The sequence below is a fragment of the Protopterus annectens genome, chromosome 1.part2 (genome assembly GCF_019279795.1).
Source record: "Protopterus annectens isolate FY-2018-M chromosome 1.part2, PAN1.0, whole genome shotgun sequence".
Taxonomy (NCBI): Eukaryota; Metazoa; Chordata; order Ceratodontiformes; family Protopteridae; genus Protopterus; species Protopterus annectens.
In genome coordinates this window covers 137,784,779-137,803,482 of record NC_056727.1, presented here as the reverse complement: position 1 = coordinate 137,803,482, position 18,704 = coordinate 137,784,779, and the positions used below count along the sequence as shown (strand labels likewise).

The window sequence follows — 18,704 nt, the reverse complement described above, 5'->3', positions numbered from 1 at the left end:
GCCTAGAAGGATATTGTCCAGTTGTATCCACCAGCTCAGGTGACGCTTGCAAGTTGGTGTCAATCTGATGGGAAAGGATAGCAGGTGAAAGAGAATAGACCATTGTGATGCCAATGTCCACTGGAGAACCCCCACGAAGAATCTGGCTAGATGAACCAACAGAATTGATGCTGACATGGATCCTAGGGCTTGTAAGACCATCGATGCAGGAGGGGCCTGCTGGGATAACTCCGCGACTTGATTCCTCAGTGTTGTTACGCAGTGTAAGGCAAGAGAAGCCATCTGATTCTTCATGTTCAGCTGTCTCTCTATAAATTCCAGGTTCTGCACAGCAGCCAGGTTGGACTTGTTCAGGTTTATGGTGATGCCCACAGAGTGCGATATTTGGATTAAATAATCTCTGGCTTGGATGAGTTGATGCCTTGTGGGGGTGGTAAGGAGCCAATCACCTAAGTATGGAAACTCCTGGAATCATTTGAGCCTCATGTGAACTGCTACGACTGCTATGCATTTGGTGAACACCCGAGGGACTGTGGTGAGCCCAAAGGGCAGTGTTATGAACTGGAAGTGAGTGGCTCCCAGCCGGAAGCACAGATATCTCCTGGAATGCCTGTCTATTTTGATGTGATAGTATACATCCTTGAGATCTATCGAGCACATCCAGTCGTCCTTGCGCAACAGTGGCAGAATGGACTGAAGTGTAACCATTCGGAGCCTCGACTTCATTAAATAACCATTCAACTTGCTTAGATCCAGAACAGGTCTTAGGTCTCCTGTCTTTTTCGGCACTAAAAAGAAGTGGGATTAGGTTCTGAATCTTCTTTGTTCAGCTAGGACCTCTTGGGTGGCTCTTTTTTGCATCAGTTGCTGAATTTCCTGCGCTGCTTGCTCCCTCTGACTGGGTGGCATCTTGAGGAGCTTCTTGGACCTTAGGGGAAGAAAAAAGGGAATGTAGTAGCCTCTGGATATTATGCTTAGCACCCAATAGTTTTGAATCAACTGGGTCCAGGCTTCTGAGTGCAAAGCTAGACAAACACCTGACTGCCTCCAGAGACAGTCGGGCAGCACTTCAGAAGGGCTGGTATGGCTTGTTGGAAAAGGTTTCTCTAAAGCCCTGGTTTTGCAGGCCCCCCTCTGCCTCTAGGCTGTCACCTACCATCAAACCCTCTTCCTCTGCCTCTAGAGAAGTGTTCTCAGCACAGGTCCTGAAAAGGCCCTTGGGATTTGCAAAACCACATTTTCTTCCTCCTTGTTGGCTCCTGGAAAAGGACCTCTGGGGGTGCAGAAAATTTGATTCCCACAGCAGAAAGGGTCTTCCCATCCTTTTCGCTGTGGGTGAGAGTATCTGGAACAGATGGCCCAAACAGCAAGTAGCAATCATATGGGGCATTCATAAAGGATGCCTTAAAGGGCTCTGCAAAATCACATAGCCTCATCCAGGCATGTCTCCTTAGGGAAAGTCCTGAACCGGCTTGCTCGTGAGGTACTTTCTGTTGTATGGGAGATCAACCTCATCGATGAGTTGGCAATGTAACAAAGAGTGGTCACCTTGGAAGAAACATTCTTAAACTCCTCTGCAGCCATGGACTTGGAGAGAGATGCTTAGAGCTCCTTGATCAGATCTCTCTGAAGCTGGGTAAAATGGGCCAGGTAGTTTAATGACTTTAGCACAAAAGTGGCAGAGGCATAAATATGCTTCCTAATCCTGTCCAGTGCTCTAGACTCCTTGTTAAGCAGATTGACAATGGCACTTTCTTCTGCCAGTTCTTTCTTCGTAGCTGCCACCACCACGATGGCATCAACTATGGGACCTTTGCTCTAATGCTTTCTATCTGCTGGAGATACCAGGAACCTATCAGGTTGCTTGGGTATGGGCTCGACAGTGTCTGATTCCTTCCATGCCCAGCAGGAAACCAAATCAATGAGGTCGTCCACCAGGGGGGTTACCCAGGACGTAGATGGACCTGTCCCAAACGTCTCCAAGAGAACTGACTCCTCAGAAGAAGGAGGTTGGGCAGACCACCCACCTTTTTGCTTCAGGATCTCTAGAACATTGTTGAAGTAGAAGTCCTCGGGTAGGGATTGGGGGGATCCTACCCCCTCATCGAAGCCAGTGTCCTCAGTTAAAGACTCCAATAGGGAGTCAATGTACTTCCTTTTACAAGTCTTCCTCTGAGGGACTTCCTCAGCAGTGTACCTCTGGGAAGTGTTAGAAGAGGAGTATCCCCTCCTGACCAGGGAGATGTTGGGCGACCACTCGGGATCGGTTGACTCATGGCAGGACAAAAAGGCTCAAAGCCTCAATCCTAATGGTGGTACAGGGGAGGCTTGTGGGACCTGCGGTGACAGATCTCCAACCTGGGAGAAGACCCTCTCCACCACCTGGAAAGCCAACAGACCGGGAGAGCCCTGTCCATCTCCCCTAAAGCTGAAGCCACAAGGGGAAAACAGCCAGGTCTGACCCCTGAGCCATGGTCTCTGGAGGGGACCGGACCTGAGCTGTCAAATGCTGAGGTGCCTAGAGGAAGAGATGGGTCCGACAAGGACAGAGCCAACCTCATTCTCCCAGACCCAGCACCCTGGCTCCGAGACTCGCTCTGCTCCAAGAAAATCAGAAAAGGACTAATCAAGGGTAACCTCGGAGTTGAGGAAGGCAGCTTCCCCTGCACTAAGCCCGACATACACGGTAGTCCTGAACCTTGCAACTCAGGAACCAAAGGTCGGACCGTAGGAGGAGTCCTGATGGTATGGCCTGGGTAGCTCATGGATCCAACAGGAGATGGAGCCAAGACTACCCCCATCTGGATCTGGGCCTTGAGGAATCTCCTCATCATCCTGTCCATATATGCCTCTGATCACCTTCTAGAGGATCTGGATGAAGCCAACAAGGGGGGGGGTGGGGGCAGGGTCAGGAGTGTTTAGATTCTGAAGAGTGAGCCAGGGACTTGGTTGGTCCTACACAGGAGCCAAAAGAGGAGGTGGTGATATAGAAATTATTTCCCCTGGATCCAAGGTGCTGATGGATCTGAAGGGGTAGGGAATTTCTTCGGACCTTTGGAAGATGTATCCAAAGTTTTCTTTGACTTTATCTTTGGTGCTAGAAAGTCTCTCAGGGAGACAGGGACTGACCTCTTTTTTGCCTTTTTCATAGAAGTGGACAAAGAAGCCAAGGAAGGGGTCCGAGCCTCCAGAGCTGAGGAAGAAAGACTCCTGAGAATTAATTTATTTCTCCTACTGGCTAATACTCACAGACTGAAAGAGGCACAGACAGTGAACTCTGCCTTCAAGTGATTGGCCCCAAACAATATACTTATGCTTGTGGGCATCCTGATTGAGGATTTTATGCCCAAAAGAAGTACATTTAAATCTGGGTGAAGGCTTGTCCACCATAACCAAAGATAAAGCCCGCCAAAAAAAAAACTGCAAAGCTAAAGGGTTAACCAAATTACTTTTTACAAATTTACACTTAACAGTTAACTTTAATATTATCTGGTAATATTTAAATGTATTATTATAAAAATATTTAACTACAACACTATTAGTAACTAGAATCCTAATACAGAACTTTTTTTTTAAATAGCCAACAAATCAATAAGTAAAATAAAACAAAGACGCCCACTTTCTCTGCAACACCCTGTACCTCAAACACTTGCACTGTCCTGTTCTTAACATCTGCACAATGAGGTGGCCACTGAAGTCAGTTTGCAACTACTCAAGTCAAATTTGCCCTCAAGTCCCTAAATTGGCTTGAACTACCCCACCTTCTCACCTTTAATCAACTAACATTTACTCACAAATTACTGTACAAATCCTCATTTTCGCAAACTACATCACTACTTCAACATTGTATTCCATCTTATGACTTACACTTCCTGTTGCAAGTATCTACTATCTATTTACAAACCTCAAAGAAACGGGGTCAGTCTATTCTCTCACTGTGTTGCCAAATCTTGGAATAGCACACCATAAGCAATCACACTTAAACCCCACTACTGTTCCTTTAAATCTAGGCTGAAAGACCATCTAACCAATAACTGGATCTGCCCGTGCTCCTTGCCATCTCAGTACTCTTTTCTATTCCCTTCTCCCACTCTTAATAAACTTTCTCTTGATATTTCCTACTTCCCATCCTGCTTTACTTTCTAGCCTCACCTCTCTTTAATTCCTTAACATTCTAATGTCCTTTCTTCATATTCTTACACTAAGTAACCTTTTCATATTCTTACACTAAGTAACCTTTATCTAGCCCAGAATTTGACGGAAATTTACTATCTATTTCTCCTGCCAGAAAAAGTACATGGCTTTTATGACCTATTACTTTTTCTGTTATATATTTTTCATGCATCATTATGTAACATGAGTATTAGGAACTCTCTTCTACCTTGTATATAATGTATGGTCAACTTTATTACTTGCCTTTATATTTTATTTTTATTTTATTGTATTTCACATATTGTCCTACTGTGTTATTATCTTAATAGTTGTACCCATTGCTCAATTTTTAATTCTGTTTAATGTGTACTGTGGAGCTTTTCTCCCCAGGCCTCCGCTGAAAATGGACTCATATCCAGTCGGACTTTGCCAGTATACAAAATTTAAATAAATAAATAAATAAATAAATAAATAATCAGCTTTACCGGACTTTTCCTCACATGAATAAGCTGCCCTTCAGAAAAATTTATTTTTTTCTTCTTCAAACTCCAGTCCCTGGTGCCCCAGTCTTCATTAGTAGATTAATTAACTTCAGCAACACATTCAGTAGTTAAACCTCATTTAATGATCACTATTAATTTGTGTATTATCTACAACAGTAGGTAACTCTTGGCCACACATACTAGATACACTGCTCTATTACTACCATGATGGTGGTCCTTCCTCTACCCAGAATGCAACAGTTGGAGAATTTCTGCAATGCCATGACTAAACATCCTCTAGTCAGTAAAAATGGCCTCTCAGGTCTCCTCTGAAAACTATGCTTAGAAGGATAAATCCAGTCAACAAAATAATGAAAAATAAATAAGAAAATAAATACATTTGTGCAATGCCCAGGAGAAAATGGACTTGAATATTAGTAGCTTTGGCATCAGCACAACATTTGTCGCACTGTCAGTTTGGTTTTCTATTACGCCTTTGAGTCTGAATTCCTGTAGCTGTATTTGCAAAGCTGCCAGCTAAGGTGGAAGAATATTTTTCATTTTCGATGTTGCCATACTATGACTGCAATGACGGTCCATCACTGAACTAGGAAATGAAGTCAGAAGATACAGTTTGCAGACACCAGTATGCTCTGCTTTATTTCTGCCATTGTGTTTCAGAGTTATTAAAAGTTTTATTTTATTTTGTTCATTCAACAGCTAACAAAATTACCTACTTGAGAGTCATTCATTCATTCTAAAATTAACCATGTAATTCAAAGCAAGTTTCTGCAGGAGCTACAGCCTTTCCCTGCATTCAACAGGTGTAAGACATATCCTAAACGGGGTGCCAAACACATTGAAGGGCACACGCACCTATGGACAATTCAGAGGTTCTCCAGTTTACATACTGTGCATCCCTGGGATTTGGATGTGGGAGGAAAACCAGAGCACCTGGCAAAAACACACATGGAGAGAGGGCTGAGAACCAACCACTGTGCTACTGTACCACCCCTACTTATATCATCCCATAAGTCCAAATACAACTTTCACCGGAGATGATTTTTTAAATTTATTGCTGCTTAGGTTGTCATTACCATTATACAGTGAGTCTCTAGGGTACTTTTAAGTAAACATGCCTCTAAAGTGGTCTAGTGGTATGTTCTAAGACCTTAATAAATTTAGGATAAGAGTGCTGAACTACCTTGTGCTCTGGCAGCGGATACAAAAAGCAAAAAATGAAAAAACAAAATTAAAAGCTGGCACCAGTGCAATCAAAAAGAATTCACCCCTGGTCAAAGTGCAAATAATAAAAATGTGCAGCTAGCAAAACATTCCAGATGCTTAGGACTGTGACTCCCATTACCAGAGAACCATGAGCAAATGGCAAGTGCAGAAAGTGATGGGTAAAGCTTTCTTCATGCAAATGCATCACTGCCATCATTCACTGCCATCATTCAGGAAGACCACCGACCTTAACTTATAATACTAGTGAAAGTAAGGTCTGTCAGGTGGGTCTACATTAGGTGATCAAAACTTTAGGTAATCGAACACCTAAAGCTCAACACCTAAACAGGGAAAGTTGTAAACATTGAATGGCCATTTCCGCAAATTCTTTAACAGGGAAATAATCTGCTTGGACATTATCGGGAATGTGCCCTTTTCTCCACTGTAGAGTGATCTCAGAGTTGGTATATTTAGTTAGGGGGTGTGGGGGGGCACAGCCCCCCCACCCGATTAGGGTTTGAATTTCTTTTCCCTCCTGCCAAGCAAATACTTTCCCTATGAAAGAATTCACAGAAGTGGCCATTAGATGTTTACAGCTTTCACTGTTTAGGTGTCAAGTTTTAGGTATTCGATTACCTAAAGCTTCAACTTTATAATATAGACCTTTGTCAAGCAGAAGAGGACAGAAGACTGTCTACTGTTAGTGCGACTTGCTGAAAAAGCCCACAGGATGTTATTGTGCAATGCAACCTAGAGATATCTACTCAGAAATGAATGCTGTTTGACTGCTCAGAAATGAATGCTGTTTGACTGCAGTACTACTGAACTGAAGATGACTTAGCACTTAAATGCTTTTAAGGTGTGCACATTCCAAAAGGGGTTTCATTAAGAAGACGGCGACGTAACAAAATAACTACACATTCACTGTACTTTTACTTAATAATGTACAAAACTACTTCCAAATTGATGAACTAATGACATTACAGACCTGTCCTGTGGATGCTTTACTGCTTTCTTCCAGAAACTGCTGCAGGCTAACAACTTCACTTCCACGTGAAACAGCTTTAACCTTTTGTCGTCCCAAAGAATCTACCATCCCAAGAACTTTTCGATGAACCAAAGGGCTAAGTTTGATAGACTTCTTTGTAAGAGTATTGGGCTGTTGTACTGGACCATTACTGTTTGAACATGGCTCAGGGTCATGAGGAAGACCAAATTCTCCACTGCTGTTGCTTTGCGGTCTGCTATGGCTGGTGATGACTGTACCAGTTTCTGAAATAAATTTCAAATTTTCTAATGCTTTACTACTGCTTCATGAAAGAAAGTACTTTTCTGAGTTGCCAATAATTGCAACATGCATAAAGGTCATAGCACTGATAGCACAGCATGCACTTAAATAAATGAAGCCAACATCTATACTGTCACTCGTTCATCTCTAATACATATAGCAAGAAGGCTTGGGGTTTCGTTCAAATGCTTTAATACATACAAACACATCAGGATGGATAGCAGCAACATTAAATACGAACAAAGTAAACAAACAGAGCTTACATACATAAATGCTTGCATCTCAATAGCTAACTACAAAACTGCAGTCAGGCTCGCATGTGCTCAGTATTTCTACACTTGTGCAAGCCCTTGGATAGCTTCTTAAAAGTATATACACACATACGGATCTACATCCTCCCTCTTAAAAAGATTGCCTTTTATGCAAAACAATATCACAGCTAGACATGCATTACTATGTACATAAACAAAACACAATGCTCATGCCCAAGTTGCTTCAAATCTGCTACAGGGTTTAGAGATTCGACCAAATCTCGTAACATAACAGCTGGGACCAAATTTAGCAACAGGGACAGTCTGCGGTACATAACTCGTATCAGAAACTTCTGGATTCGCCACAGGAACAGGAATGTCCTCTGGAACTTTGTCAGGAATTGGAACACCGGACAACTCACTCTGAGATAAAGAGCCTTTCTCACAGGCTATTTGCTGTGGTATAGGCTCAGACACCGGTCTTAAATGCTTCCGATTCTGCCTAAAAGTTGCTCCCTCTGATTCTATAATGTACAGTCTCGGCTCTGGACCAATATTCTTCACACCACCAATCTGATCATAACCTTTGGAGGTTTGCATCTTCACCAGTTCTCCTCTCGTAATGGACTGAGCGGTTTGCTGGTTTTATTGATCTAGGACTTCTGGGATAGGTGCTTCAACAGATTCGCTTTCACTAATCTGTTGTTCTTGACAAGTAGAACCAACAACTGACTACTGCTTGGTAATGTGGTTCTGGTTTGTCTTGACAGAAGTCTCTGAGCAGGTGAACCAAGATGTTCATCATGGGGAACATTTCTGAGATTCAAGAGATTCAGGAAAACATCACTGTTTTCTCATTTTGACTTCTCTTAACTGTTTTGTACTATGAACTGCATATTCTGCCAAATCATTTGACAGCGGGTACTCTGGACTACTTGTGACATGAGTAAAGTCCCATTCTTCAACAAGTCTTCAGAACTGTTGGCTTGTAAACTGTGCGCCATTGTCAGAAATAACTTTGTGTCGACTCCCATGAACAGCTAAATGGCACTTCATGTTTGTAATGACTGCAATGGATGCTAAGTTGGGAAGTAGGTCAATCTCGAACCAACTGGAGTAAGAGTCTACTAACACCAAATAACGTTGACCATTCCACTCGAAGATGTCTCTGGCTACTGTCAACCAAGGTACTTCAGGAATCTGGTTAAGCTGCAGTGTTTCCTGCTGTTGATGAGGCTTTGTACTATTATACACTGAACAAGATAAAACTGCTCGCTCAATGTCTTGCGACATAGAAGGCAAAAATACAAGCCCTCTCCCCCTTCTTTTAGTAAATTCGGTTCCTGGGTGACCACGATGCAAAATAGTAATGTACTCTTGTTGCAGGAACTTTGGAACAATTACTTTTGGACCTTTCATTATGATACTTTTGTCAGACAAAATCTCATCTCTATATGGAAAATAAGGCTGCACTTTTTGAGGTAAACTAGATTGCTGTGATGACCATCCTTGGTTGATAAAGTAGTTGAGCCTTTGTAAAACTGCATCTGTGGTTGTGTGATCTCTCAGCTCATCAAGACGTGTGGAAGAAAAATTTTTGTCTTCCTTGACTTCAAAATCAAGGTACTCACTCTTGTGCTGTTTTATGGTATTTCTGGGCGATCTGGTAAGGTATCAGTAAGATAAGGAAGTTTGCCTTTCTTGTAGACAAAATTGAAATTGTACTTTTGTAATCTCAGCATCATATATTGCAGTCTGGCTGGAGCTGAATGTATAGGTTTTCGGAAGATAGTGACTAGAGGTTGGTGGTCTGTTTCGATCTGGATAGGTCTACCATAAACATAATCACAGAACTTTGAACATGCAAACACAATTGACAAAAGCTCTTTCTCGATCTGGGCATATTACATCTCAGTTTGGGTACGAGTTCTCGATGCATAGGCAACTGGTTGATGCTCTTGTAGAATGACTGCACCAAGACCAAATTTTGAAGCATCACAGGAAAGTGTAACTGGTTTGTGATCATCATAGTATCTGAGAGTAGGTGGACTAGCAATTCTCTGTTTCAGGACATCAAATGCTCTTTGGTGCTGCTCTAACCAAGACCAGGATACATCATTATGTGTCAGCTCTCTGAGTGGTGCTGAAAGTTATCTCAAGTCTGGAATGAACTTGCCTAGGTAGTTGATCATGCCAAGAAAACATTGCAGGGCTAGAACATTGTCTGAAGCTAAAATCTCAAGAATGACTGTTTGCTTCGAAGGGTCTGGTTGTAAGCCTGTACTAGTAAACAAATGACCAACATAAGTAACTTCTTGGAGCATGAATTTGCATTTGCGTGGGCTTGATGTGCCCTTTCTAGAACTTTTCTGAGGTTTCTGTCATGTTCTTCTTCATCACGACCTCCTACCAGTATGTCTATTATAACAGCACAAGGATACCCAGAAAACATTTGCACCACTGCACGTTGAAAGACTTCACTTGCAGAATTTATCCCAAATTGCATTCTCAAAAATCTGTACCTGCCAAACGGAGTACTGAAAGAAGTGAGCAAAGAGGATTTTTTGTCAAGCTGAATTTGCCAAAATGAACTCTGTGCATCAAAGACAGAAAAAATAATGGCATTCGGCATCAAGGCTGCGACTTCTTTGTGCGCGCTGGATGATGAGGTCTTTTTAGCACTTTGCTCAGATCTTGTGGATCAATATATCTTCTGTCATCTGAGCTTTTCTTATAAGCTGCCACCATGGAAGATACCCATTCAGTTGGGAGTTTCAACTAAGCAAATCACACCTTGTCGCACCATTTTATCTAACTCAGTTTTGACTCTGTCCTGCATGGCTACTGGAAATTTATGTGCCAGCCTAACTGGACTGACCTCTTGGTCTAATTTCATGGAGTACACTTGCTGGAAGTTTTCCTAGTGTCTTGAAAAAGATCAGCATAGGTAGAATAAATGTACTGGGCAAAATTAGAGTAGTGTTTTTTTAAACTAACATGGTAGACTTCCTTATTAAATGTAAACAGTCCCATTTTCAAACTGTCTCTGAGCCCCAATAATGACTGGACATGCTTCTTGACCACATAAAATAATAAGTCTTAGCCTCTCCCAACAGAGTAACATGAAATCACTACTGAGCCTTCAGTCTGAATTTCTAAACTTCCATAAGCAACAAGTTTCACACACCTTGCCAAATCAAGCCTTTCACCTTTATATAGTCTGGCAAGTATTTCTGCTGACATAACATTGTACTTCTGTATTAACTTTGAGCTCTGTGGGTTTGCCATTTATCCCAACAGTACAAAATACTTGATTCTATGCACTTAAATCTACTTAACTGACTGTTTCATGAAGCACTTACACACCATCAACATAAAGAGTAGGCTTGCCACTGTCTAACTGATCAACTAATTTCTTAAAATGTTCCCTTTTAATAAAATAATGTGGGTCTTTTGATTTACAAAACTTTTTGAAATTATTTCATTTATTACATTTGTGGCATTGTTGACCAAAAGCTAAACACTTCTCCCTTTTAAATTCATGGCTTCCATCACAGTTACGACAGTTGGCAATGAAATTGGGTGGTGGCCTATGCTTTGAGTTTGGTGACTCACTCTTATGCTTCACTGAGACTATGAGAACTCTGGAATGTGCTGAAAGTTCTGGGGTTTAACAGTAAGTGCTGCAGGGGTTACAAGTGCTGCCATGTTCTTGGGCCTCTTTCTTTTAATAATGTGCTGCATACTATCAACATGAACTTTATCACTCTGCCTTCTAGAGCTGTTCTCATTCGTAAGCATCTTTGTATGCTTTTCTGTGAGTTCATACATCTGACAAATCCGAATGGCCTTATTCAAAGTTGAATCACTGTCACGAAGCAAAATCTTTCTCACAGCATCATCTTTTATGCCACACACAAGTCTGTCCTTTATCAACTCATCCTTAAGTCACCAAATCTGTACAGTTTAGCTTTATTTCTCTGGTCAGTTATATATGCTGCAAAGGTTTCACAAAGCGTTTGATCCCTTGTGTAAAATAAGTGCCTTACCACTGTAACATTTGTCTTGGGGTTTCACATTTCTCTAAATTTATATTTCATGCATTCTGGGTCCTCCCTTAACTCAGCCAGTGCAACATGACTGTTTTCCCCCTCTCCTGTATAGATAGCAGGTGCATACACAAATGAATGTTCCCTTTCTATGGCTTCTGACCCAGCTAAATTAAGCAGAATAAATGTCTTTGTACTGTCATATTTATCAGAAAATGCATCCTGTATGAAAATGTCGTAGTCTTTCTCAAACACTCTCCAGTTCTCATCAATATTAATGTCAAACACCAGTGCACTGGGTTTTCAAAATCCATCTGCCAGGCCCACAAAGTATACAAAAACACACTGAAAATATGGCCCTTGTAATTATGTATTAACAAACAGTGCTGTGAGCTTGTAACGACATTCAAATGCACAATAAACTCTTCATAATGCTTTACTTTGTGAAATATGCTCTGTAATGACAGTACTTTGTGAAATATGCCTTGTAATGGCTGTACTTTGCAAAACAGCTTTACTGTAATACCGTACAAACATGAGAATACTTTATACACTTCTGATAACTCGAATATCTTTGCTTAATACGAAATACATATGCTTTGTGAAAATGTAGTAATTTCCCCTTACTTTATTCATTTTATGCAATTCAGACTTTATTTCAAACATTTTCTGTAGTAATTTGAATATTTTTATCAATATTGTACATATTTATGTGAATATTATTTAAAACATTCTGTATGTCCCGTTTCATATTACTCAAAAAGAAATTGTGCTGAGCAAGTTTTAATAACTGAAATTAGTTTCTGACCTGTTTTGTGAAGTTTGCACATTTAGGAATGATCCACTCCTGTATATTCCACCAGCATCTAAACAAGTGCATTGAATTATTTTAGCCAAGCCGTTACTGATTCCATGCCCCTTCGGTTTGCCTCTTCTAACTCTATAAAGTTTTAGATATGCTGCTTCTGGCATCATATCCTTTTGACATGCCACTTCTGACACCATGTCACTCTCGTTTGTCTCTAATACGTATAACAAGAAGGCTTGGGGTTTTGTTCAGATGCTTTAATACACACAAACACATCAGGATGGATAGCAGCAACATTAAGTACGAAAAAACTACTTAAACAGAGCTTACATGCGTACATGCTTACATCTCAACAGTTAACTACAAAATGGCAGTCAGGCTCACACGCTGCTTAGTATTTATACACTTGTGCAAGCCCTTGGATAGCTACTTAAAGGTATATACATACACACATTTTGATCTACATATATCAACATCTTAGTGGGATGCTTTATTTCACAGATAAGTCTGTGGACTCACTGCCCCTCTATCCTTCTTGGAACATATGTGCTCATACCACTCTTGTCATATTAAATACACTGCATCTTTTGTCTGCAATGCACTCTTTCAATGCAAGGTTCTCTTTTTTATTTTAAGCTTTTCTTGCATCTTGCAAGATATATCAATCATCATCATATTCTGTGTCTGCTATGGCTGCTGAGCCACTTCATCCAGACCATGGCTTAAAGACCCTCTAGAGCAGTTGTCTCATCTGATAAAAGCAGAAAATAAATAAATATCTCAATATTACTACTAGAAAGCTAAAAATATACCACATGCTTAAACATGTATAAAAATAAGCCAATAAAAAAGAAAAAGTGAGAGAAAAGATAATTAAACTGGCTGATCTAGAAATGGTGAAGAAACTGTTTCTCCTTTTATAAATCAAAGCCTGCTGCCTCAGAATGTTTCAAAACACCTTTACTAAATCACACCATTTTAAGTGCAACATGAGTTTGCAAATATTAACAAAAACAAACAGTAACACATTTCCATTATTATTGTTATGCAGTATACTTACTTACATGTTTTCTATGTAAGAATTTTCATTCACTCCAACATCACATGAATTGCTCAATTCCAGCCTTCCCTTAAATGTCACTTCTCTTCCTGAGCGTTATTCTGCATGTGTGATTCTCATACTCTATTTCTGTGAAATTTGCTACTTCCCATTTCTAAAGAACCCCCATACAGTTCAGAGGTCTTTACAATATTCAATATTTCCACTACACCTGGCTATCAGATTTTGATTTCCATTTTGTAATACTCATTTTGTTGGCTATTAATAGCATTACACGTAGTAAAGCCTTACTCTGTCTAGACAATTCAGAACCGATGTCCCAGCAGAAAAGAATCAATTTCTTAGTTATGGAAATTTGTTCCGTCAATATTTCTGTCAAAGTACTCTGTATGGAATTTTTTTAAAATCCATCAACTTGTTACATTCCCACAACATATTTCCAATTTGTTTCTCCCCATCAGATTTTATTTACTTATTTATCCTTTTACTACTAGGTTACTCCCACTAGGCTAGTAGCCTCTTTTCAGGAGAAACCAGAGGTGGGGTTTAGATTACTAGGGAAATTTAGCCAGGGCATCAGGGAGCTTCACTTATTCATAGCGTACAGACACACATGTTGTGGGTGTGCTTCCTGCTTCTGTTCCGAGTGCGAAGGCAGCTCGGAGCAGAGAGGCAATAGTGAGTGATGGAATGAAGAATTGAGATGCTAGCTACTGATGAAGCTAGTGATGGTACGATGAACAATATGGCTGTGGACAGTAGCAAGGAGGCCATGGTAGAAGAGCTGTGTAAAGAAGGGCAGCCTTACAAAAAGCAAGATGGTGTAGTCACAGGACTGGAAAAGGCCAGTCAAGCATTTTCAAAAGGTGGATGTTAAAAGAAAGGATGACTTACTGTTATGTGATACAGAGCAGATATTTCAACAAAACCTCTTCAATGAAGAGGTATTTACATAAAATACACAAAACTGTGTTGTAACAACCCCCCAGCCGGGAAGGTTACTGGATGTTTATTTAAAGGAGATAGTTGACCAGAGTGAACCAGACAGTGAGACAGCAGCTTCATGGGGAGAAATCATGGAAAAAATACAGGAAGAGGAGGTTGCAGTAAGGCAGAAATCTTACGCACAGAAGGTAAAAGGAGGAGAGAGAAGTGGAAGAAATGAAGGAGGTGAAGAAGAAATTTGTGATAAGGTTAAGCAGGTAAGAAAAAGGACTAAAAAGGTATGAAATTTGGGATACTGTGATTGCATCATTGGGTATTTCACCCAAGGTGGTGAGAACTTTCATTCACATTAATAAATAAATGTACTGTGATATTTTGTTTGAAACAGGACAGTATATGGAGAATTTTTTTAGAACAGGATGAATTAAAAAAGAACTGTAATCCTTGGAACTTTTCTGTGGTGCAAGTGCAAGCGTTTCATACAGAAATTATAAAGACAATTTTGGTACAATTTAGAATGGAAGCTGAAAAAGAAGTATTAAAGGACTGTTTAAAGACTATATGTAAAGAAGTTATGGGCACAACAAAAATATATGATGACAGAGGTTTATGGACTGGGGCTTGGGAATGTGGGGTTATTTTGAAAATGGAAAATGAAAATGGGTACTTGCGTATTATCACAACCACATTCCATCTATTGCAACCACATTCCGAGCAGGACAAGTGGCTCTTTTCCAAGCTATCAGTTCAGCGCTCGTACTCACCTTATTTTTCGTTCGAGACATGGATGGCCACAAATTTGGAGAGGACAATGTTACCATCCATGTCAGTAATGCATAATTTTGGGGTTTGATTTATGAGACGATCATAACTGTGTGTACTGCGTGTGGCTTTACGTGCTCCATGTAGTTGTACTTACAGGAAAATATCAACATTTTTGTCGGCTTTCAAAGGCATAAACAGTTAACGGAGGGTGTCACCAGGGCAGTAAATAGTGGGGTTTTCCGATAAAGTAGTGAGCAGTGAAGTCAGTAAATAACATTTTACAATGCCAGAGTTTGTATCCTTCAGGAAACACATGCGAAAACAACTCCTGCTATTGTCACAAATTTGTACATGTTTTACAGCAGTTTAAGGAGATCTTACCGGACCAACGTTATAAACCTTTTTTTTTTTATTCTGATGCTGTCAGATGCTGTTTACAGCATGCAGATTTTTACTGTCTAATGTGGGACATGACCATAACTTTCCTACGGGGTGCTTAACATTTGCTAAGGTCGGACTGCGGAATTCTGACAGTTAATTCGCCTAATGGTATGCCTTGTAGTTTCAAAAGGTACTTACGTGGTTGCGATAATACGCAAGTACCTGAAAATGTTATACACATTCAAGGTGTGTTAAATATGAATGGTAATAGTGGCTTTGTTAAACACAGCCAGCAGCCAAAGACATGCTTTTTTATGGAAAAGATAGTCATCTGATTAGTGACTCTGATAAACAAAAATGTTGTGTGTGAAGTATATCAGGGCATGAAGGTAAAAATTGTGATATGAAATGTAAAAAAATGTGGAGAAACTGGACATACATGGACAGATAGGGAAAAATATGTCGACGTTATAGAAAAAGAGTTATGTACTTACCATAACTTGGAAATCTGTGCTATCCAGTGTCATTATTCATCACTGATGGGTCTTGGATCCGAGCCGGCAAATGAAAGGACAGTTCCAGAGTTCAAGCTCCTCCCCTACCCATAATACCTTGCTAACTCACAACCCTCAGATTGAGTTTGCTGGATAGAGAAAAAAGGGCAGTGTTGACTGCTTATAAAACTGAAAAACTCCTAAAGGGCGACATTCCTCTGTATCTACCAAATATCCAGAAGGAGGGAAGGATGGTTGGAATGTGATGAACAATGGATAACACAGATTCCAAGTTATGGTAAGTACATCACTCTTTATCTGATGCTACTCATGTCATTGCTCATCATGGATGGGTCAGAGTCCCCAGCTACAATAAACCCCGGGATGCCTCAGGGAAGGATATGCCGCAGCACACAGAAACCAAAGGAAGCCCTGTTCCTAGGCACCAAATCCAACTTATAATGCGTAATAAAGGTGTGGGAATTGGACCAAATAGCAGTGGTGCAAATCTCACAGGATCACTGAAAGTTACTAGGCTAATGGCCCTGAAGCCCTTATAAGCCTAGCCAAGAGTTTAGCCCATGTTTAGACAAGTCAGCACCCAAATCCCCTGTCCAGCAATGATACAGGTGGAATCCCAGGGGTGTATTTTCTGTTTTCCATCCAGTTATCCGGGTTGCACTTGAAAAGGGATACTGAGGTACTCTGCTTGATGTGGAGAGAGCGTCTATTCCACAGATGGGGGGAGTCTCTGGAACACAAATCTGTCCCTCCAACAAGTCCTATTGATGTCACAGACTAGGCTGAGGTCACTCATGTGGGTTACTCGAGTGGAGCTTGACTTGCAGATATGCAGTAGTCCCATCAAGGCTGGGTCTGAGACTGCTTTCTATGTCAGAGGTCAGCTCTGAAGAGTCTGTATGAAACTGAGAAGAGGGACAGGCTTTTAGCCTTTCTGTATAGGGTAGATATCTGAGGCCCTGAATTCTTATGGTGAGGAACCTCTGTGGTCTCTCCAGCTGCTCCATCTGCTTTGCAAGGTACATGCCAAAGGGGGCACTGTGCTTAATAATTGGCCTTATAAGGGAAGAATACAGGAATGTTACGACCTCCTTGTTCCTGGATGAGATATAGCCTTACTTATGAGGTGGGCCATGTCAAAAGCTTTCCATACAATGGAAGCAACATGGTGGTTAAAAGTCAGGTTGCTGTCAACCTAGGTGGCCAAATCCCTCACAACTGATTGTGTGCTTAGGACATTGTTATTAATGTGACAATATGTGGGGACATCACTCTCCCCAAAGGGGACGATGATGTATTTTTTGACATTCAGCTTAAGGCCATGTTTCTGGCACCCATCATTTGTTTGGGTGAAACCCTCTTGGAGGACGTCCACATCACTTGGGGAATTGATGACCATGCCCAGCTTGCAGTCATCTGCAAGCTTGGTCAGCCATAACCCACTGGTTTTGGCCTCCACCTCAGAGAAGTATATCCTGAATAACAGAGGCCCCAAGACCGATCCCTGGGGTACGCCGCTCGTTACGGGTATTCTGCTTGATGTGGCTTCCACTATTTTGATTAAGTGGGTTCTATCAGTGAGCCAGTTTGATACCCATCTGATAACATATGGATTGATGCCTAGCTGAGAGAGTTTATTATGCACAAGTGGGGAAAAGTGTCCAAAGCTGTCTTCCCCTTACCCTTGGCTTTGGTGACTGTCTCAAAGAAGTCGACCAGATTTAACAGACATGACCTCCCCTTGACAAAGCCTAACTGTGTGGGTCAAGTGTTTGGAGGTTGCCAATGTACCTGTTAATGAGGTCCATGATAATCTGTTCCATGGTCTAGCAGATCAGGCTAGTTAGCTTGATGGGTCTAAAATTTCCTGACAAATTCCTGGGTGGACACTCCCCATTTGTGTAAATAGATGACAGTGGCTTTCCTCCACTCGGCTGGGACAAAGCCGATACTTAGACTTTGGTTGAATATGGTGCCTAATGGTGCTGCAAGTTCATGCCCGAGTTCATGTAGGATGCAGCCTGGGATGTTATCGGGTCCCATGAAGGATGTATTCTTTGCCTTTCTGAGGGCAGTGATAACCTGTTCCCTAGAGATAAGGGGAGAGGGGGCAGGTACTGGGGATATGTCCTGATTTACAGATGGGGGACAGAGGGATGACGTTTTCACTGAATCTGTCAGCCAGTAGGTTGGCTATATCTACAGCACTTGTGTATGTGGTGTCCTTGACCACCAGTTCTGAACATATCTGGGTGCTTCCTTTGAGATTGCGGACATATGTGAAGAAGGCCTTATGACTGTTTCTAGGAGATGTGGCCAATTTGGACTTGAAGTTGGCTTTAGAGGATTTCACTAGTGCTCTTATTTGCTTGTTCAGGCTAAGGAGAGATTGCTCCCAATTGGGCACCTGCTCCTTCTTGGTCCTGCACAGCAATTTTTTCCTTTTGTTATATAGTTATTGCAGATGTCCAGCAGACAAGTTTACTCTCCCTTGTGGAGGATGATTCTGTCCTGTCAGGGATTCCTGATTCCATGCATCTATATAAGTTCTCATATAGTACTTTGGTGTAGATTTGGATATTGGTGCCAGGTCCAACAGAAGGGGGAGGGGCTTGAAGCTATTTATACCATCCTTCAGGAGGCTGTAATCAGCTTTGGAGAAGTTTTTTTGTTTGACCCTAGCTAGAGGGGGTCAGGGGAGATGCTGACTTTGAAAGTGACCACTTTATAGTCAGATCTTACCAGGGAGGGTGATACTGTAGGGGTGCTGCAGTGGTTACT

The 18,704-nt window shown here is 41.3% G+C and overlaps 1 protein-coding gene across 4 annotated transcripts in view; it reads right to left on the bottom strand.

The window, feature by feature from the left end:
• The window catches only part of CCDC88A (coiled-coil domain containing 88A), a 4,373,054-nt gene that overhangs the window by 313,907 nt on the left and 4,040,443 nt on the right, over positions 1-18,704 (bottom strand). For all 4 annotated transcript variants that reach the window (XM_044055294.1, XM_044055285.1, XM_044055303.1 and 1 more), the window contains one exon: positions 6,850-7,133. In XM_044055294.1, the coding sequence (XP_043911229.1) occupies positions 6,850-7,133 (284 nt within the window). The remainder of the gene's footprint in view (positions 1-6,849; positions 7,134-18,704) is intronic.